This window comes from Danio rerio, chromosome 7 (genome assembly GCF_052040795.2).
Source record: "Danio rerio strain M-AB ecotype USA chromosome 7, GRCz13ab, whole genome shotgun sequence".
Lineage (NCBI taxonomy): Eukaryota > Metazoa > Chordata > Actinopteri > Cypriniformes > Danionidae > Danio > Danio rerio.
In genome coordinates this window covers 49,201,470-49,225,140 of record NC_141027.1, presented here as the reverse complement: position 1 = coordinate 49,225,140, position 23,671 = coordinate 49,201,470, and the positions used below count along the sequence as shown (strand labels likewise).

Here is a 23,671-nt window from a genome sequence, read left to right as displayed (position 1 = left end):
ATTGCAGTAGAAATCAAGACTCATCAGACCAAAAAAAACTAAAAAACATTTGAATTGTCATGAATATTTTGATAACTTAATGTTTTTCTGTGGGATAATATGAATATCATTAAAAAAGTTCTCAGTGACAGTGCCAATAGTGTCAAATAAATTTATAGCAGCATCGTCAAATGATGTTTTAATAACATTTTTAACATGAACTTGTATCCCTGTACAGTAGTTGAGGTCAAAATACTAATGATGCTGCTATAAATGTCATGACAATTACAATAACCTTATTCACCTTATTCTCCGCCGATGAGTGGGCGCTGCCATTTGAATCTTTTTGGCTTGAGACTTCCGGTCTCATTTACTTCCATTCATTTTTTGACGTTAAAAACTGCTCGTTACGCTGCTTGATGTTGCAATTTGATATTTTCTTATTATATTATTCTACTTGGTCTATATTGTCATGCAAACATTTGTTAGTAGAGCAAGTAGTTTGACCGTTTTCTGCCGTTTATTATTCCTAGTCATTTCTCCCATAGGCGACTGAATCGGAAGTTCTAAGACATTCGCGAAAACAGGCGCACTTCCGCATTTTAGAATAAGGTCAATAGCAGTCATGTTAACATGATAAAAGTAACATGACAGTTAAAGTTAAAGAAATACAGCAAAATAAAGAAATACAATGACATCATTACAATCAAATGTCTTTATTAATACATGCATGTAACAGGAGATACGGTTACAGTTGTAACTGGTCTAAAAATGTTTGTCAGATACAAGTATGAATGTAACTAAAAGAAGGCCTTCTCATTTTTCCATCAGTCCAGCCCACGCTGACAGTCCTGTGGGCCACCTAACATCTTACAGCTCCACACAGGCCTGTCCAACTCTGTACATATATCATTAAAAAGATTTATTATTTTAAAAAAATGAGTCTAATGAATACATAAAAATGCTAACCGACTCAGAAGAACGTATCCACTAGCACACTACAGTGCAAGTTAGTCATGATGAAAATGTTAGTCCTCCAAAGCTGCAAGTGCTGGAATATTCCTCCGCCGAGGCGTTCATTCCCGTACATAAATCCGTGTGCACACCACATCATCAGCCCCAAACATCTGAGCAAGGAAAGACAATTTCAGAACTTTCTGTTATTTGCACTTCATTGTTATTCTGTAGTAACTGGTTATAGACCATTTCAATGTAATCGTATCGATGGCCCATGAACATTTTCAACTTGTTATCAAACTATTTCATAACTATAACAAGAGGCCGTTCAATCAAAACTTAATTTAATCTAAATTTGTAGCCTTTTATAGCCATATCCAAATTTAAAGCCTTTGAATATTTTTCCAGACACATTTAGCTTCTAGATGTTAGTCAGATAATGTTTCTATGTTCCTTCTTAATGCCAACTGTGTAAACAATTACCTATAAAATTCCTATGATAAACTGTTGTTTGTGTACATTCAAGCTCTGCTTCCTTCAGTTGCTTGATGTGTGTGCACGTGATGCAGCCGGTGAGCAAAAGTGCAAAGTTGGAACACTCACTCTGGTCCCCCGGGCTCCGTGATTGGTTGGGGAAATTCCAAATTAAACCAAACAAAAACCATTACAAGTGGCTTAAGATTGGCAATAAAAATTTGGGACATTACAACCTGCATAACCTGGGAACTTTTTTTAAAAATGCTGCGAAATCTTGTTTAAATTTATGTAATTAAAAAGAGTGTTATAATGACATAAAACTATTTTAAATTACGTACTTCGTATACTGATGTACAACAAAAGGCATGTGTTGTGGCATGGAAAATTTCTCGTTCATGCTTTTATTTTAGATATCCTACGACGTGCTACCACTTATGTACATATTAAATGTTACATATAAATACATAAAAGCATCAAAAATACATCTTTAAATGTTTGCAAACGTTTCAATTATTTTAGCATATCTTAAACTTGTAGCTATTGATGATAATGTTACTAATATGATTAGTCTTGTTAAAGTCTCAGGACTGAGAATAGACTATAAAAAGCACCTAATATGGTTATAATTGCATTGTAGAGAGGTAGAATAGCTTTTGATCAAGCATTCAACGCAGATGATCCATTGGGGTCCTAAGCAGACTCGATTGCAGGGTGGATTTCTCACCACACCGGCAAATTTTAAAGAAAATGTTACAACTTTTCTTTCCGGAAAATTGTCGAGTCTGTATATGTGAAAGGGGCTAATGAAAGTCTTTCAGCTTGCATAATCAAGGCTGCATCCAGATACTATTGCTGTTTTTTGGGGGTTTTTTTGCACTCATACATTTGTTAAAATAGCCACACAAAAAAACATTGCATCATTCAAAATTATTATATATGTTTTATGCCAAATCATTACAATATAAACATGTTTCATGAAAATATTTTGTCAATTTAATTTTTTTTTTGTAATGTGCTAATAACTTAATTTAGACAATTGCAAAGATAATTTTATTCAATATTTAGATTTTTTTTTAAAACCTTGAATTTCAAATATTCAATAATATCTCAACCAAATATTGCCCTAACAAGCCAAAATCAGTTTGATTATTGCATATATCATATACCAAATAACATTAAAAAAAACAAAAAAAAACAATATGGCTAGTCTTGTAGTCCACGATCAAATATCTCAGTTCATTTTGCACGCTCTTTCTCACAATACAAAATCTCATTTTCAACTGTAAATTGTTTCATACGTGAACTTGAATTGAGTCTCACTTTAATGCTTTGATCGTAATGAGAGGAAGTCCATCTGACATCACCTCGGTGCAGCATTTCCATGTTTGCCGGAGTTTAAAAATCACACCAAAGCAGAACTAGAGCAGCTGACAACACCATTCACCATCTGCACTCCAGAGCAGGAAGAGGCAAGGACCACCTCACACTCTCTTTTTAAGAAAAAAAATGGTGTTAGGACGGGCCATCTGCTGTGCCGGAGCCCAGGGAGACATTAGAGATAGGAGTGTCAGGCCCCTACACACCGCCAGCATTCCTGCATGTAACATGATCAATTACACATATTTGACAAATATTTTCTGGGTCACCGCCGGTACCTTTGCTCCATGATACCAGCTTTATAGTAATGCGTCCATTTTTACTCCCCTAAAAAAGCTGCACATTAATCATTTGGGCGAAAAAAGGCAACTATTTATAATGAAGAGTGCAACAATCCACAAGACTAATGGTTGGAAATGGTTCATATGGTATCAACATTCATTTCCATAAACCAAAAGCAGATGCTATTGAAGTTGTGTACGCAACAAAGCGCTTTTAAAAAATGAGCTGCAGTTGGTCAAATACTTTGGCATGATTATTCGGCTCATGACAAAACAGCTGGTCACCGATGGAAAGACATGCATCACCATTGGGAGGTTTGATGTGAGACAGCTGAATCACTGGATCAATCTGATGCATCGCGTTTTCTGCTGGGACTAATAAGGCACAGATGTGACTTGAGCATGTCTTGTCCTGCACGCTGTAATGCCACCGACTGTGGCACGGATCAGGGACGTGTTAATGAAGACCCAAAATACTACTGGATGCAACAAAGCTGGCTGCATATTTTCCAGTTGAGGTCATTTATTTAGCTGTAACTTTCTACAAACATCGGCCAAAAATAATTTCAAGTTAAATAAACCTCAATGGGCAAACTATAAATGTAACAATAATAAAAGGAAAATAGTGCAATATTATAAATAAAACGGGCTACAAAAGGGGTATTTTGACAGACATGCTATTGAATAAACTTTTTTTTTTGTTCATCAGAGTGTGTAAAAGTGCAATTTCTTCCTGGAAATAGAATGTTTGATCATCTAATGCTTCGATGGATAATATGAAAACATTGATGCCAATGAAGAACTTGCGTATATTATATACAGTAGTCGACATTTGAATAGTTTTTCATCAAAGTCATTCAAAAACTATTATACAAGACCCATTTTTGTCTAAGGCAATTTTGAAAAACATTTTTGATCCACATTGTGACTAATATTAATTTCAATTCATCATAATTTCTATAGTAATTACATTGAAGGCATGCTATCCATCTTGGAAAAGAAGAAAAGGTAGTTCATGCTTTTATGACTTCTAGGCTGGATTACTGTAACGCTTTGTTGGCTGGCTGCCCAGCGTCCTCTATTACTAAACTTCAGTTAGTGCAAAATGCAGCTGTTAGAGTTCTTACCAGGTCTAGAAAATATGATCATATCACCCAAATTTTATCCTCCTAACACTGGCTGCCTGTTAATTTCTGTATTGATTATTGCTTCTTATCTATAAAGCAAAAATTGTCTTATCTAACCAATGTTCTGTCTCACTACAATCCAACCCGCTCCTTTTAGATCTAAAACCCAGGGCTTCTGGTAGTACTCAAAATCGCTGAGTCAACTAAAAGTCTTCTCATTTATGGCTCCTAAAATCTGGAATAGCCTTCCTGATAATGTCCGAGGCTCTGACACACTTTCTCAGTTCAAAGCTAGATTAAAAACCTATCTTTTTAGGAAAGCATACACACATTGCATCACATAACAGTATAATGCATGAGTGTGCTTCAGGACTTCCAGGACAACACATACACTTAATATACTTCATTGAACATGAACGCACAGACATCTCCTATATGCAATAAAATTGCAGGTTAATTATGTATATAATAACTATATATAATAACTGTATATAATAAAATAAAAGTAATTTTTACACAATCTGATTGTAATGCAGCGGTTCATTCCCCTGTGGCGACCCCAGATTAATGAAGGGACTAAGCCGAAAAGAAAATGAATGATTGTAATGCAATAATGTGCACCTTGTAACGCTGCTTTGAAACAATAATTATTGTAAAAAGCGCTGTACAAACAAACTTGGGTCCAGTCACTTTAAGAGGCCAGATTTAAGTGGGTTTCAAAGCATTCTGGATTTACAACATATAGTCAAATTTCAATAAATAAAAAGGGTAACACTTAAAATTAGTGTCTATTTGTTTTTTTCACCTGTATTGAACTGAATATCAATCCTATAGATTTAAAGTCTTGTCAAAGTCAGAAGTGGTACTGTTTTATGTTAATTGCTGCATATCATCTCAAAATTCTAGCCCTGTCGGGTGAAATGCCCAATTTTAAAGGGAGTAAAAAAAGGTTAATTTTATGTAAAATAACACTTTATTAACAATTCATGTGAAAAAAAAGCAATTTATGCCTCTAAACACACTTAAAGAGGACTGAATTTTGCAAACAGAAAAAACACTGTTTTTTTTTTTTTGTCTTCTGAAGATTCAAAGAGTTCATTATTTTATAGTTTAATAGCTGTTATTTTTTTAAGTCATCCAATTGCTTTAAAGGAAACATGTTTACTCACTTTTTAACGTAAACCAATTTTTTTTAGTGTAGTGAACCTCAAAAATGAACATTTAACTTTGTTTCCCTGGTAGAACACTTAAAAAAGAAGACTTTTTTGGTGATTCATGTACATTGTAAACAAAATTCTGGCTGCTTAAAATTTTCTAGGCATCGCAACTTACATAAGTCAAATGAACTATATTAAGTTTGTGTTTAAAAAAAGATTGTTGAAACTCATTAACTTATTAAAATGGACACATTTGCTGTCATTATTATTGTTCTTTTTTTTACAGTGTGATAAAAGTCAATATCTAACGTACCTTTGATATTTAAAAAACATGCAAAACAACATTAATACCCACACTGCAAAACAAAATAAGTTGACAACTTAAAATTGTAGGGCACAGTTCTGAGAAGAGTATATACGGAGTTCAGCACCAGCTCCAATTAGTCTGTATTTGAGCTCCAAGTGGGCTGACCTGACCTGGAGTTTTTATTTATTCAATGTCTTATCCATGACACTAATATTGTGCTTTATGAATGTCTACACCTACCCCAAGCCTATGAAGCCAACTTCATAGTAACCGAATGTGTTATATTTGTGTCTATACCCCAACCCAAAACCCAATCTTACAGTAACCTGTTGTGTTTTATTAACATCTACTCCAACCCTAAACCCAACTTCATAGTAGCTTAATGTGTTTTATTAGCGTCTACACCAATCCAAAACCCAATCTTACAGTAACCTGTTGTGTTTTATTAACATCTACTCCAACCCTAAACCCAACTTCATAGTAGCTTAATGTGTTTTATTAGCGTCTACACCAATCCAAAACCCAATCTTACAGTAACCTGTTGTTTTATTACACAGCAAAATCCTCTGAGTAAAATTTACAGAGAGTATTTGGTCCCTCTTTATAATAAGACAAACAGGTTACTAATCACTAAAGCTGCTGTTTGTGTAGTTGCTCATTGATCGAGTTGATCCTGTGCTGAGATTTTGAGAGATTCAATGTATTATATTTCAGCTGATTTCATCAAGGCTGTGACTGAAGTCAGTTGTATTTTTGTGTTTCTCTTCTGTGTTACAGCTTAATAACAGCAGGTGTTCATCATCAGTCCTTATTCATCACCTAATTAATCCTTTCATTGTCTCATTAACTTGAGGGAAATTAACTAAATTTAGAGAGGGACCAAATAATATCTAACCTGAGTAAATTTAACTCAGAGGTTTTGCTGTGTAACGTCTACACCTAGCCCAACCGTAAACTCAACATTACAGTATCCTGTTGTGTTTTATTAATGTCCACTCCACCTACACCACCTAAACCAAACCTACTTGTGGAGTAAGTCCCTTCCACTCAGAGGTCACCCAACATATTTGTGGTGTAATACCTACCACTTGGAGGTCTCTGGGCTGCAGCGATACCTACTTGCAAGTACTGCATTTTTGCAAGAACTTGCTTTGATTTAAGTTGAGTCAACTCAAAAAGTACTGCAGTAATTTGCCTTACAATTTTATGTTGTCAAAGCTTTTTTAAGAGAAACAACTTTTAACCCAAGTACAGCACGTGCCTCCTCAATTTAAATTGAGTCAACTCAAAACTCTGCAGCAAGTTGAGTCAACTTTTTTAAGGTGCATAACCACTGATGATACATCGAGATGAAGCAAAACTAAAAGTTGGTGCAAAAAAACGAAAATAATTTACAATTCAGTCAGTTAAAATGAAGTCAAATAAAATAAATAGAGTCAAATTCAAGAGTTCAAACTGAGCTCATGATTATCACATAGCTTGTTGTGCTCACCCGGGAGAGAGCCCTGAGCTCAAGGCATCCTCGGGCCCAGGGCTCCCCCCTTTTTCAGGGTGAGGGGAAATTGAGCTCAGATCGAACTCAAACTCCACCACTGCTGAGGCCAAGGTGAACTTCATGAGAATAAGATATTAGAAAAAAAAATTTAGGCTTATTTTATCTATAATATAGAGAAATATTTGGACAGTGGGAGGAAACCGGGGAACTCAGGGGAAACCCACTCTGACACGGGGAGAACATGCAAACTCCACACAGAAATACCAGATGGCTCAGCAAGGAGCCGACGCCATTGGTATTCTTGCTGTGAGGCAATTGTGCTAGTCACTGGGCCACTGTGCCGCCCATTCTGGATAAAGGCGGAATAAGGGGCGGAAGGGGGTTTCATCCAGACGAAGATAGTTTTAGAAAGAAAACGAGGATATATAGTGACTTGGAATCCTTTGATTGTAAGATCATGATTAGCTAATGTGGGCCAGCTGGGTCAACCATGAGCACACGCTCCCCTCGAAATTAGTTTAAAATTAAACTTCACTTAATTTACATTCGGTCTGGAGCACAAGCGTCACGACACAAATAGTGAAGTATATCTAATGTTGGAAATCTGTAATATTAACATAATATAGTGTAATGCTGAAATGACTGATCATTTCACTAAAGGGCTCAGGTTCTCATTTGGAGACTTTTTTTCTTCTTTGGACTCTCACAGTGAAAAGTAGCCCCTGACCTGCATTTAATGAATCATCAAGCACATCAGTTTATGTTAAAAATCTTCTGAAGAAAAAAAAATCTTATACGGCTTAAGAGAGCAAAAATTATTTATTTATTTTTTTCAGGAGGACTGTCCCTTTAACTGTCTGCACACATAACTGAGACAAACCTTCTGCAGCAATGAAATGCTATTGGTGTGGCAGAAGAAGTGTCTCACAAGGTTAGAAGCTACTGTAAGTTGTGTTCATTTATCCTTTATTTAATTGTCACAAACGGCTCTTTATGGCGCATATTCTCAGTGACCCATGTGAAGAATAGTGAGAAATCATTTCACAGCCGGACTGTTTCACCATCACACGTCTTTCCCAAAATCACTTTCAAGTTTACAACAGATACTTGAACGAGAGAGGAAGACATTTGATGTCCCTCGGGGGCAGCAAAGTCCACGAATAAAGCCAGTAATAAAAGCTTCTCGGTTATAAGGCCGCTTTACTGGTGTCCATCTGGCCTATAAAACAGAGCCGGCCAGATGTTTGCCTAACGCTGCATTTTTGTACAAATTCCAAACAAATAAACGAAAATCCAATGAATGCGCAATCACTCTCTCTCGTGGGTGTAAGTAAATCACAAAGCATCTCGCAATATGTCAGACATTCAGCACAAGAACTAAATGCTTTTGGTCATAATGTTTGATGAAAAGCTCTTTACCAGGATGAGTTCGTTCCCTCTCAGCTCTCGTGTCCAGTATGTTTTAGGGCCATTTCCGTCCAAAAGGGTCTGTCGGCAGGTCATCTTGTTCTCTGTCTCCCATGTGGCCAGGCTCTGCAAACAATTACAGGCTAATGGCTATCTCAAAATGGACATCTGTATTTACATGTACTGTACATGAGTTTATTCCTGGGCAGAATGTTTCTCAAAGGGATTCTTCTGTCTGTTCACTCTTGAATTATTGTGTCCACTGAAAGTTAAAGGCTCTCAGTGCATTGATTTGAGGGAGTGAATCATAAGTAATGGGCCGAGGAATGAAGAGCACCATAGGTGACCTGCTACATCACACGATGAGTCACAGCAATGCATTTGACCCTTCACCTCTGGGCATTCACTCTCCGTTTATCACCCTCGCTGCTCAAATCAAAGCTCCAGTAGTACTTTTAAAAATAAAATAAAAAAGTAAATTTCTTGCAATGTTGTGTCTTGCAAGAATCTTGCAAATCTGAATTTTTTTTCTCTCTCAGAATTGTCTGTATTTCTTACAAAGAAATAACAGCATTTATTCATTATAATTCAGATTTTTTTTTACAACTTTTCCTCAATTTCAACGTGTTAAAGCCTTTATTTCTCATATTTCCCATCGTTTACAGCTATTTCATGTTATAAGCTGTTGTGTAATTCAGTTTTTTACATAAAAATGACTTGCTGCTTGTTCAAACTACTTGTTGACAATGAATTGAAAGAACACCATTCTTAAGTTTTTGGTGGACAACTTAATTGTTTTATGTTCAATCTACTTACGTTTGTAAAAAAAAAAAAAAAAAAAAAAAAACAATAAGGTTAACTTAATCAATTTGTGTTGGGACAACAATAATGAATTGTGTGGAACCCAGCATTTTTTAGTGTAAGAGAAACTTACAGAATTTCTTTTGGACTTTCTTCCTATTGTAATTTCTTGCAATTCAGTTTATGCAATTCTAGTCATTAACTAATTTGTAACTCAAACATTTAACTGTCTAGGATTTTACATTTTTCACCTTCTCGAGAGCTATATTGAGTTAAAAACTCTTGGAATTCTGAGGTTTTTTTTTTTTTTTTTTTTTTTTTTTAGTTTAAAATATTCTTTTACTCTGCAGATTTATTTCTGAACGTTGCAAAAATTCTTGATTTTATTTATCAAAGTTGTTACTGTATTTTTCACAATTTAGTCCTTTTGAGCTATAGACGTCTCGCAATTCTACCAACATGAAGTTTTGAGGAAAACCAAAAACTCTATAAATTTATTATACAAAGTCTAAATTGCAAGATAATAAGATTTTCTAAAATTGGTTTATACAGTTTTTACTAATAAATTGCTCACAGTAAGCAACATTAAATCAAATATGACATATGAAAGGCTAAAAAATACTTTCTTTTAAACAAGGCTGGGCAAAGATTAATTACGATTAACCACATTCAAAGTGTGCTGTGTATATCTTTATAATGTATAAAATATTTAAATATACCCATGCATGCATATATATATATGCATGATTATATATATAATATATAATATATATATATACAAATATATAACAATATTTGAATGATTCTGTAGCATAATGTCTAAAGTAATGACAAAACCGTTGATTTTGCTCAAACTTTAAGATTATAAAGCTGAACGGCATGAAATATCATCAGTCTACAGAGATTTCTTGGTATTTCTCTGTTGCAATAGGGATATCCAGCCTGATCTCACGTAAGTATTTAAAACAAGGGTATTTAAAGTTTTGTCAGTTTAGTGACTAATTCGTACGAGTTCAGTCGTACAAAAATTTACAATTTTAAAAAGGAGGCGCGGCACCCAACCCCACCCCTAACCCCAACTGTCACTGGGTGATGAGCAAATCGTACTAAATTGTACGAATTGGATCATACGAATTCATAGAAATTAGCCACTAAATCAAAAAGTTACAAATTGCAGTGAGATTGCATTGAGTTATCACAATAATTAACCCTGAAAAAAACAAAGCGAAGCAAACAGTAACAGATTACATAGTATAAATACAGCACTACAACATACAAAAGAGAGAGATTGACTTACCTGTTTTATGATTATTTGATCAGCTGTAGTTTGAGATACGAAAAGAAAATGCTCAGTTTTTTCCCTCTAAGTGCTTATTAAGCAACATTTGTTGCAATCTTGTGGCACAACCATTTCTTTATGACAGGCTGATGGATGCTGACACACTGTATCTCTGAAATTATAAATATCTAAAATAGATACTGTCCTTTTAAATGAACTGCATAGGTGCAATCTAACAATACAAAACAATAAATATAATAAAAATACAGTGTAAATGATTGACTAAATATGCAGGATTGATTTCATGTTGTCAGATAATCTCTGCCAAATAACTAAACAGAAAATGCGTGGGTGTCCATTTAAGTCAAAAACAGATGTTTTTTTTGCGCCAAACCTGTGGTTGGGTTTATTTGCCTGTAAAAAGGCAGCAGTCATAAAGGTTAGCTTGTTAAAAAGGCTTTCAGCCTGCTGTCGCCCTGTTGCCCTTTCAGCAGCCTCTGATGGCCTGACAGACTCAGAATAAACACTCAAACACATGCTGTCATATCTGTGCTCACCGCTGCTGTAGTTTGCACACATTATCTATTGCAGCGCTGGATGTGACGGCTGCATTTGAATCAGATTTCCCACAGATCCATTCAAATCCAGGAGATTAAAGGTGGAAGACATAAGGGTGACTAAAGCTGGGCAAGATAAGCCTGCAGTATTGCTTTGATGCGCTTGTGTGTCATATAATCTAATTTAGCAAACTGTCTGGGACCCGCTGCTCAGGTGAAAGAGAGATTAGCGCAGCCACAAGCTGTCTGTTCTGCATTACAGTGGTAATCTCACAATTTGTATTGAGTAGGAGTCAAGACAGCATATGAGCATTATGATAAAAATGCTGGCTTGCTATAAACTAATGTTGGGTCAAATATGGAGAAACTCAGTGTTGAGTTCATTTCAATTTAATTTAAATGACATGTTTTAACCCAATGGTTGGGTTTTTTCCATAGTTGACCCACTATTGGGTTGTGATAAGCCAGCATTTTGCACTGCATGATTTAATTTAAAGAAATACTTTATTAAAGTCAGAAAACTTTTTTTTTTACTTTTAAATTTTGTATTCACTGATTATTTAGAATTTCAATTATTTCCACCCAATTAAAACCGTTAATATACAATTGTTTGACTATATTTGAACAGAAAATCTTATTATTATTATTATTATTATTTGCTTTCGAATGGTATTACGAGTCATGATCTCTGCTTTGACAACTTCTGATGTTGAGAATTTAATGATATTTCAATTAAATAATAATAAAGCCATTTAAAGATTTTAAATGTGACTTTTATTGACATGTTTAATAGTTTAAAACAATATAATTTCTCGGCTGGTCATGATGCTTCTAGTACTTTATTTTACAGATTTATTTCTTCGAGTGTTCAAAAACGGATGTATGCACTCCAAACAATGATATTCACTTAGAGTTGTATTAACCCAAATTTGAGTAAAATCTGGACAAACTCAAAGACTGTATCCTTTAAAAAAGTAACCCCCCCCCCCCCCCCCCCCCCCCCCCACACTGATACCGTCTGAGGATGTATTTATATAATTCCTTAAGCTATATATTGCCTTGAAGTACTAAAAATATATAAAAAATCACATTGTTAAATTGCAGCATAACATTTTGACATTGTGTGGTTTATTTATAAACTAATTTTAAGAGAGTGTGATTATGATTGGCCACAGCTGGTCCAGCATTAGCTAATACACAATTCACCAATCAGTCAATTCCTAACTCACCATGAATAGCCAGAAATTCTTACCTCAGTTATCTTCGTTGTAAAGAATCCCTCCCTTCCACCCCTACTCCTCCTTCCTTTCTAGACGGGGGCCCAGTGATTAGCACTGTTGCCTTACAGCAAGAACTTCACTGGTTTAAGTCTTTAACAGGCCAGCCGACATTTCTGTGTGGAGTTTACATGTTCTCCCAATTCTGAAGTAGGTTTCCACCGCGTTCCTCAGTTTCCTCCCACAGTCCAAAGACATGCGACATGAGACATAGGTGAATTGACGAAACCAAATTGCCACTATAGACGAGCTCTAGTCAGCAGTATTTTCCATAGTAATTTATAATTTGTAAGCAGGGGAGTTCTTGAGATCTACCCAAGCTCAAACTCCCCTCCAATCGGGAGGGAGCCTCAAGCTTGAGGGTTTAATGAGCTCAGGGCTCTCTCCCGGGACAGCATGCCAAATACGCTTTATTATCACTCATCAGCAAAGGGTGAACTCTTGGGAAAAAAAAGTTTCAAAACAGAGATCAAGACTCAGAATGCAATTCGAAAGTGTAATGAAACACGTAGTGCAGGACGTTAAATGCTTAATTTTGGCTGGTGAACATTCTTAGGCGTGCAGTTATTTTCAGATAAATGCTTAAGTAGGTGCAGGCAGGTTTAAAGGTCCAAATCACTACATCAAATGATTTTAGTAAATCACAGCCTACAATAGCCATAAATCCCATCAAAACATAACAAATGGCTTTGAATAAGATTATTCACTGCAAAAAAAATGGGTTGCTGCTAGAGCAGATATGGTTGCGGCAAGAATTTAACAATTCAAAATTAATATTTAATATTTATAGTTAATATTTTAATAATGTCAACCCCAACCCTAAACCCAACTGTCACAGAAACGTAAAAACAGAAGTTCTACAGAGTATTATTTATGTTATCTATGTAACATACAGTCCGGAGTTGAAATTACATTACATAAACTCATTACATGAGTTTATGACACCTGGTGCCAGCAAGTCCGTCGTTGAAAGTCACTCTGTGACATCTCTACCAAGATGCTGGCCAGGACCAGCCTGTCCCATCTTCAAAGACATTCCAAAGAAAGAAAAACTCCATCCTGGGACCCACACACACATCCAAAACACACACTATTGAAAGGGACTCCTAGAAATCTAAAAAATTTAGCCCAGGGTACATGTATTGTGTTTGTAAACTTTTGTATTCTTTCCTTAATTTTTCTCTCAATTTTTACACCGATATATGCCCTTTTCAAGACATTAGACAAACTAAGAATGCTGTGAATGATGTTTTATGTATTTCTTAAAGTGTCATGTTAGGTGTTATTCTTCTCCATACATAGCTCATGCTCTAGGACACAGGATGGTAACTTGTATGCTTTGTGTAATTTCAAACCATGAGTTAAAGTTTTGTCTGTCTGTCTTGGGACAGTACAGGCCGAAGAGGAATTAAGAAAGTTTCCCACGCGACTTTTCCTCTCACGCCTTTAGTCAGTCAGGAGAGACTGAGAGTTACCTGACTAATGTCGTTAACTTCTTGTTACACCCCCACATGCTCGCAGTAGGTACCCAACACAAAGGGCAGGCCGTGTTTAAGTTAACTAAAACTTCTAAACTATTCTTCAACTTCACAAGAAATAGCTTTTATTCTCTTTCTACATAAATAAGTAATTTCGTTCATAAATAAATAAGTCCGTTTAGACAAACGGACAAAGTCTTTGTTATATTTATTTTGTTAAATTAACTGTAAGTTAATTCTGAATATTCACAATTAATAATAACTTGTTATAATTGATCATTAATATTCATAAATTGAGCTAATTTTGCTACACCTATTAAATTACCCAATAAACTGTATTTTTTAACATCTACCCCTACCCTAACCCCAATCGTGACAGTACTGTAAAAATATTTATTATTGTTATACAGTGTCATAGAAAATGCTGCTATATTGATGTGCATTTCACACTTCCGGATTGCAGTGTATTCCATCTACCAAAAAAATGCTTTTCTTACTTAGTTTTTTGTCTTGTTTCTCGTTCAAGTATCTACAAACAATAACAAATAACAAAATATTCATTTTTTTCTTTTGACAAATGCTTACCCCATTGGCAGATTATTTTGCTTGTTTTAGAGAAAAAAAAAACATTAAAACAAACTTAAACTTAAAACAAAGCAATATGTTTTGTTTGTCTAGAAAATGTTTATTAGTTATATATATATATATATATATATATATATATATATATATATATATATATATATATATATATATATATATATATATATTAGATATTTAGACATGAAACAAGACAAAAGTAAAAAAATATATATATTTTATTTATTTTTTATTTTATTTATTTTATTATTTTGCTGTGTAGGAATTGCAGAAAATGTTTAATAGTTTAATATTTTTTAGATATTTAGACTAGAGACAAAACAAAAGTAAAAAAACCTTTTTTTTAATTTTGTTTTCTATTTTATTTATTTATTTATTTATTTGCTGTCTATGAATTGCAGAAACCATTAGAGGACAAAAAATAAGAAATGTCTTAAATACAACATCTAAATAAAAATAACAGCATAATAACAGTATTTCTTCATAATAATTTCACATTTTTTTCTTTTCCTCAAAATTCCAACTTCTTAAATCCTTAATTTCACACATTTCTCATCTGATTAAAGCTATTTCATGTTATATGATGTCTGTTTTTTTACACTAAAAATGACTTTTGCTGCTTGTTCAAACTTCTTAATTAAAATGAGTTGGTAAAAAAGAGAAATGTCTTAAACACAACATCTAAACCATGTTCTTTAGGTGTGGTAAACATAATATAAGCAGATAATTAATTTTTTAATAAATCCATCTTGTTGAATTATTAGAAAACAAAGGTCACTCCCAATACCACTTGGGGCCTGCATTGTTTTTCTAATAATGCTATGGCCTTACATAAAACAACACCCATGATAAGCTAAAGGGAACAGTTAACTGCTATTTATACAGCACACACTTCTGATCAATTGACAAAAACATTCAGCACAAAACAGAAATCGTCTCGGCTGTGTCACCTTGCATTTGCGGCCATCAACGGTCTCCTCGTAGAACTCTTGTCCGATCTGGAAGTTGATCTCGGTGGTTCTGACGGTGGTGGAGGTCTTGATATAGAACTGCTCCCCGTTCTGACGAATCTCTACATGGGGTTTAGACGCAGCCGCACAAGCCACTTTTCTCAGCATCGCATTCACCCCTACACAAGAAACATCACATGAAACCTCTCACTTCTGTAAACATCTTCAGCTTTATGTCATTCAGACACAAACATCTCCAAATGAAATGATTATTATTTACAGTAGAGTCGTCACTCTTGACTGAGCTGTAATTATCCACTTGCATAGCGCACTCTAATTCTTTCAAGACAGCACACTTACTGCTCACATTTGCATCTGCTGCAATCCACTTGTTAAGTTGTGACTTGAAAGGATAGTTCACACAAAAGAAAATAAAAAATGTATCAGTTTGCTTAAAGGCAAGTGGTTATACACTTTCTCATGAACTCTTGTGTTGAAACTGTTCATTTAGACAATACGTCTCTATTGTTTTTCTATGTAAACATGCACTAGACAGTTGTGCATAACCATTATGCTTAAATACACGGGTTCATGAGTAGTTAATAGAATGAGTTAATGATTATGTGCCCCTCCAAGTAAAGTCATGACATAAAGATACACTAATGCGTTATGTTAGTTACATCCCACATAGCTAAATTTCTCTGGCCCAGCTCTGGCCTACACAATCAGTTCTGCTTGGCCCACATGCCACAGTGAATTACGGTACATGACTGGACCAAATCTGGCTTTCAGACAAGGGCCAAACAAGGACCGTATCTGGGCCAAGTTAATAACTCATAACTGGGTCCGAACTGGGCCAGATAGGTTGATGTGTCACGATTGCAATGAAATTGATAATCCCATAAAGCGTTGCGCTTTAGGCACACTATGGGCATGCTTTTTCTCAAAGTGACCTGATTGGTCGAATTTTTTTCTTTACTAAAAAAGTATTTTAATGTATTTTAAATGTGGGTCAAGACTGGCCAAACTCACATTTTTTTAAATTTGGGCCAAATACTACATTTTACATCTGGCCCAAATCTTGTGTGCCGCCTTAATGATGGTGCCACCTCTGCCAAACCTGGGCCATGTTTGGCCCACATGCTGTATGCCAGTGCCAGATGAATGCCTGCTGTGCCAGCCAAATCTGGGCCAGAATTCTTTGCTACTAGGAATTTAGTGGAAACTAAAGTGTTAATTAATACATTAATTAACAAATATGTACTAAAAAAGTAATTAAGGTAATGTGACTTGTTGTACCTACAGTTGATTCTTGATTACTAATGCATTAAGCCTTGTGTGCTGTTCAAAATTACTATTTCATTATGTTAAGGGCCGTTTTTGCCAAACTGACTTCCATTATAATGACATTTGTTTGCAAATCCATGACACCATATAATCATGCATTCTTGATTTTTGGTGGTATTGCCTGAAGGGAAGAGGTAAAATGTGCACTATTTACTGTTGATCATTCGTTGGCAGCATTAAACTTTTTAAGATTAAAAACTTAGATTTTGCTTGATAATGTTAGCAGGATTGTCATGCTGTCCCATGAAGAAACCCTGAGCTTGGAGATTACTGAGTCCAAGGTTAGGATCAGGTAGCTCTCGAGAGCTTCCAGAAATTGTTCTGCTTATTCCTTGATTATTGTGAGCGGCCCTAGAGGAATAGACCACCAACTAGCGCACGTAGTGAAGCTCTGTACTAAAGTACTCATATACTGTTCCTGTTGGCTTTTGTAAATTACTTATGTCACATGTCTTTGGACTGTAGGAGGATATCAGAGTACCTGGGAAAAACCCACGTGAGCACAGGGAAAACATGTAAACTCAAACCAGCGACCTTCTTGCTGTGAGGCAAAAGTGCCAGCAACTGAGCCGGCGTGTCGCCCAATCCTTGATTAATCTAGAAAGAGGAGGAGGGAGATGGGGTGGATGGAAGTGTTCTTTAAAAAAACGAAGATATGGGAGTAAAGTTAGACGGGATATTTATGTTGAGTTTGGAATGATCTGATAGCAGGGCCGGAGTGGGACTCCTTTTCAGCCCTGGAGTTTCAAGCCTTAGACCGGCCCACCTCAGTTCACGACTGACTATATTAAAATAACATAATTTCGAATTCAGTTTCTAATGACACAATCACGTATTTTTCAAGAAAACAGCTGCTTTATAAGTTGAAATGTTCAACAACCCAAACAGTATTATATGTCTTAACAATAAAAATAAAACAAAAAATAAAAAAATTCAATTAGAAAGGTAAGGATCAAACTCGGGTCCTGCAGTGTGGTAATGCAATGTGCTGACCACTGGACCACAATGGCACTATTGTTAAAATCTTGTCTATAGATTTATTAATGTAGTGAATCATATCATATGATTTTTATTGAGCAGGTGTAATATTCATTAAAATTAATTAATATTAAACTTATTAACTAAGGTGCCGCTGTTTGGTAATAGTTACGTCATCATTAACCTGCAGGTTGCATTTTGCTCAAGGGGCTGTGAGAAAATAAATAAAAAGTGCGGAGCTGCAGGAAAATAATGAATAAAAAGAGTGAGACTATGGTCAAATAAATAAAAAAAATGAAAAAAGTGCGACTGCTGAGAGTGAAAGCAGCTAGGGACACCGGCCCTCACGGCAAAAAACGGACCGGCCCACCGGCCCTCCCGGTCCTCCCGATTAACCAATCCGGGCCTGTCTGACAGGCTTACTAATGATTACAGATGGGGGAAAAGCCCTGATCACGTGCTCCTCTTAAAATTAGTTTGTGAAACTTCACTTAGATAGCTCTGTGCAAAAAAAGTTTCTGGCTTTTATATGGGGTTCCATGGAGTAAAACAGCAGATTATAGTGTGATGGCTTTGCAATCCAAAAATGTTGTTATAATGGAAGTAAATGGGGCAAAAACAGCCACCATCATAACGAAAGGGTATTCAATTAGGTAAGAGTGTATTGTTGAATTTATGAAAAATTTCAAAACATTTTCCCAAAATATGTGTTAAAATAAGATTTGTCACCAACATTCCTACTACGTGCTAAAACACAAAGACATTCAGGGCCAAATTAGGACTCAAAATCACCCCAGAATGGATGAAAACTTCCCTATCACATAAGAGTAAACTTATCATAATAAGGTCATGATAAAGTAATGTTTAGTTTACACATCTGTGCATTGTTTTTCAAGTACTGTTATTGTAAAATGGGGCAAAGCAGTGGCGCAGTAGGTAGTGCTGTCCCCTCACAGCAATTAGGTCGCTGGTTCGAACCTAGGCCCAGTTGGCGTTTCGGTGTGGAGTTTGCATGTTCTCCCTGCGTTCCCGTGGGTTTCCTCTGGGTGCTCCGGTTTCCCCCACAGTCAAAGACATGCGGTACAGGTGAATTGGGTAGGCTAAATTGTCTGTAGTTTATGAGTGTAAGTTTCCCAGAGATGGGTTGCGGCTGAAAGGGCATCCGCTGCGTAAAAACGTGCTGGATAAGTTGGCGGTTCATTCCGCTGTGGCGACCCCACATTAATAAAGGGACTAAGCTGACAAGAAAATGAATGAATGAATGAATGTTATTGTAAAATGCCATAGTGGAGCCATGAAGATCCATATACATTATGAAAATGCACATACAAAATTAAGCACACAACCGAGTAGGATAAACTTTTATATGATAAGACAAAATGTGCATAAACCATATATATTTTCAGAATAAATTCACATAAAAGTAATTTAAGTTATGTTTTAAGAGATCATGCGGCAAAAATGTATGCAATGGGACTGAACTGATGGACAAACCAGCTGACCAACCCCATTGTAAAACATCTGAAATCTTGCCTCGGTTTCTGCAAAATCCCTTAGCCAAAGTCTGTCTTTACAGTGGTACTATTACCTTCCGGAACTGTATTGAGCGTCTGCACTCACAAAGAGCATTCGATGTATTTTGTCTTTATATTCTAAGGCATAAGTAATTTATTATATAGGAATAAAAACCCATGTTGGCTTCTCCTACAACAGTAAATTTTGTTTTTCTTTTTAATATTTGGCAACACTGATTTTGTTCTCTTCCCAGAGATGGGTTGCGACTGGAAGGACATCCGCTGCGTAAAACAAATGCTAGATAAGTTGGCTAAGTTCATTCCACTGTGGCAACCCCAGATTAAAAAAGGGACTACGCCGACAAGAAAATGAATGAATGATTTTGTTCTCTTTGACTCATTGGATAGAAACTATGCTTTATTCGCTAAATTTTATGCAATGCATCTTATTAGCATCATTGGAATCCATCATTATTCACTATATCTTCCTTTGTCTTCAACAGAAGTAAGAAACTAAACATGTTAGGAACAAGTGAAGGAGAAGTAAATGGCAGAACTTTAATTTTTGGGTGAACTATCCCTTTAAGGCAGTGTTTCTGAACCACGTTCATGATGGACCACCAGCTCTGCACATTTCCATGTCTCCTGATTCAGATCTCCATCTGATTCAGATCATCAGCTCATTAGCAGAGACTGAAAGACCTGTAATAGGTTTGACGGACAAAGGAAACATCCAAAATATGCAGTGTTGGTGGTCCGGCAGTAGTGTGGTTGAGAAACATTGCTTTAAGGAACACTGTATATGATGTTCAAGCTTCATCTCATTTGAAACTCTTATCAGTAGTCCTTTATGACCACAGGAAAGTCATTTCACACATTAAAGGGAATCTTTTACAGAATCCCATTGTGCATCACAGTGTCTGGACTTGCTGCAAAAGTTTAGGAATATCAGGATCTGCTTTCACATTTTTTTCATAATATGACTGACATTCATTTTTCCTCATAATAAGGCAAAGAAAGCGCTCGTTTGGTTGTGGTATGCCATTAAATAGTTATGGAGTGACCACAGAGTAGATCGTTATCAGCAGATGTTGCACTGACAGGCTGTTGACTGGAAGGAATGCCTCAGCTCTTGTGTAGTGCCTACTTGGACAATGTTGAAACTCTACAAGTAAACTATTAGAGTGACTAACTGTCTGATCAGTTTCATGAACATTCAAATTCTCAGCATGGCTGTATTTATGCCTGAAAAAAGCATTTAGAGACTGAGCAGTTTGGCATCATTTGGATGAGTAGGCTAGTATTCAAACATTTATTCATACATTTTCTTTTTGGCTTAGTCCCTTTATTAATCAGGGGTCGCCACAGCGGAATGAACCACCAATGTATCCAGCATAAGTTTTACTCAGCGGACGCCCTTACATCTGCAACCCAGTATTGTGAAACTTCCATACACACTTTCACACACATATGTCCAATTTAGCTAATTCAAATCACGTATAGCTCATGTCTTTGAACTGTGCGGGAAACCAAACCCCTTTATTTCATTATTGTTGTATTTTAATGCATCGCTTTACGTTGTATTCATTTATTTATTTGAGTTATAAACTCACAATTTTTACTTTTGTTTGCTCAGAAATGCAACTTCTAAGTTCATCAGAACCCAGGCCTTTATCGCAAGTCTACTAATCAGCATTTGAAACAAATTTATTTGATTATCATATTAATCAATATCAAATTTATATTTTATATTGATAATCTTTATAAATGAATGCTGTCCATTCAGTGATTCACCAATTCAAAGAAACTTTTTACACATCTGCAAATACAATTTTAATTTGAAGTTTTCCATTGAGTCTTTCTAACTTTTTAATTCATCTGATCAGTTTCCACAAAATATCAGGCAGCACTATTGTTGTTAACACCGATAATGAGAAGAGTTTCTTGAGTAACAAATGTCAGCATGTCAGAAAAAGTCAATTCAGCTTTGAGATTACGTGAATAAGTAAAATTTAAAAGAGTTCAAATATAAAGAGAGTTATTTTAAATTGTAATGATACTTTAATGCACTGTATATTTGTAATGAAGAGTAAAAAAAAAAAAATTTACCATAAATTGTCGGTAGCTTGCGATTCACGGGTGTTTTCCAATTATTACTGCTTTTTTATTGTGTCATGAGACCTTGATATCTGCTCTAACATCTTTTTTTGTTGAAATATAAGCTCTGCAGTTTAATAAAGTGACTTTTACTGACATTTCCAGTTATCTTGTTTTTCTCTTAGGGTTTATTAATTCTGCTTTTTTGTTTGTTTGTTTGTTTGTTTGTTTTTGTTTTTGCTTTATTTTCAATTAAATAAATGTCCAGTGTAAAAAAATAGATGCTGCCTTTAATTTTATGTTAATGTTGAATCAACTTAACTTTCCAAGACATTTTAACTTACCTTTCAAAACTCAAAACAAATTTAATCTTGTCTAACCAATACAAAATAAAAAAAGTTTAAACAAGGCTAACATATTTAGCTGGAAGCACATCTGCTGCATAAAAACATATGCTGGAATAGTTGACAGCTCATACTGCTGTGGCAACCCCTGATAAATAAGGGACTAGGCCGTAGGTAAATGAATGAATGAAAAAAAAAAAACATAAGTGATCATGGCTTATTTTTACAATAAAGCCTTGGCAGAATTAAAGGTCCTCTTTCTTTAAAATATAATATAGATATCTTAGTCGGGACACTCAAAGAGTGATGTAAAGTTTTTTTTGTTTTTTTTTTATACATCCAAATCAAGACTGAAAACTCATCTGTTTAGCTGTGCCTTTACTGAATGAGCACTGTGCTATGTCCGACAGATTGCACTATTGTGTTTTTCTCTTCTTTTTCATTCCTTTATATCACATTTTACCTGTTTTTATGTTTTTTTAATCATTTTTATTATTTGTTTTTATTTTTCTTATACTTGTTTCTTTTATTATTGTTTATGTAAAGCACTTTGAATTGCCACTGTGTGTGAAATGTGCTATATAAATAAACTTTCCTTGCCTTGCCTGGCCTTAAGTTTTAATAATAAATAAATAAGTAAATAAATAAATAAATAAATAAATAAAATAGCTGAATAAATAAATAAATTTGCTATTTAAAAACATGTGCTGAAATAGTAGGTGGTTTATTCCACTGTGGCAACCCCTGATAAATAAGGGACTAATTCTAAGGAAAATGAATGAATGAAAAAAAAAAAAAAACATAAGTGATCATGGCTTATTTTTACAGTGAAGCCTTGGCAGAATTAAAGGTCTGCTTTCATCGAAATATAATAAAGATATCTTAGTCAGGACACTCATAGAGTAATATAAAGTTTTAATAATAAATAAATTAAATAATAAATAATTTTAACAAATGAATAAATTAATTAAACAAACAAACAAATTATTAAATAAAACAAATAAATAACTAAACAAATTAATAAATAAACAAATAAAACAAATAAATAAATAATTAAACAAAAAAACAAACAAATAAATTAAACAAACAAATGAATAAATAAATTAAACGAACAAATAAATAAATAAAATGACATAAATAAATAGACAAACAAATAAACAAACTTTTTGTGGCCTAATAATAATTTTTGTGGTTTTTTCATTTAATTGAAAGTAAGTAATAAAGTTTAATTTGGTAAATTCCTGGAAAAGGTGCAATGCTGTGCTTTAGCTAAAGTCTCAGCACTGCTTCGAGAATTTGAATAAGAATCCAGGCTTCCAAACTCGTGCTGCCAAAGACACAAAAGAGCCCGAAGAAGCAGTCCAGCAGCCCGAAAATAATAGTGATTTACTCTTCACACTAGTTAATCCATGAATATGCTATTGAAGAGCAAACAGCAGAGGAAGAGAGAGGATCCAGGACGTGGCCTAAAAAACAAGATCAAACAGTCTAGTGTGGTCCCATATAATAAAGAGAGTTTATCACTTACCCAGCGCTTTGAGAAGCTCCTCAAAATTCTCACTGCTCTTCATCTTCCAGGTTCCAGCAAAATTGGGCATCTTGACCCTCTTGCTTTCAAATCTTGCCTTTTATTTCAGAAGCCTATTGATCTGTTAGCACTCAGTGTCCACTCCGTTTCGGTCTCTATACTACAGTGTCAACCCCTCTTTCTCTCTCTGTAAGTGTGTGCGCCTTGCCTTCTGGACCAGGACTGATATCAAGCATCTGTGACGTTTGTCTGTGGTTCCTCCCTCTCGTCCAGATGGATGTAATGGCTTACAGGAGCAACCCATTCTCTAACGCTTCTCATTCATCTCACACACTTCAATTCAGCGCTTTAATACGA

General features: G+C 35.1%; 1 protein-coding gene across 1 annotated transcript; it reads right to left on the bottom strand.

The window, feature by feature from the left end:
- Positions 1-679: 679 nt before the first annotated feature.
- On the bottom strand, positions 680-23,494 carry crabp1b (cellular retinoic acid binding protein 1b). Its single transcript, NM_001001842.1, is given in 4 exon segments — positions 680-1,106; positions 8,577-8,690; positions 15,507-15,685; positions 23,315-23,494. Coding segments are annotated over 4 exon segments (414 nt in total). The 5' UTR covers positions 23,385-23,494; the 3' UTR covers positions 680-1,055.
- Between the last annotated feature and the right edge of the window lie 177 nt (positions 23,495-23,671).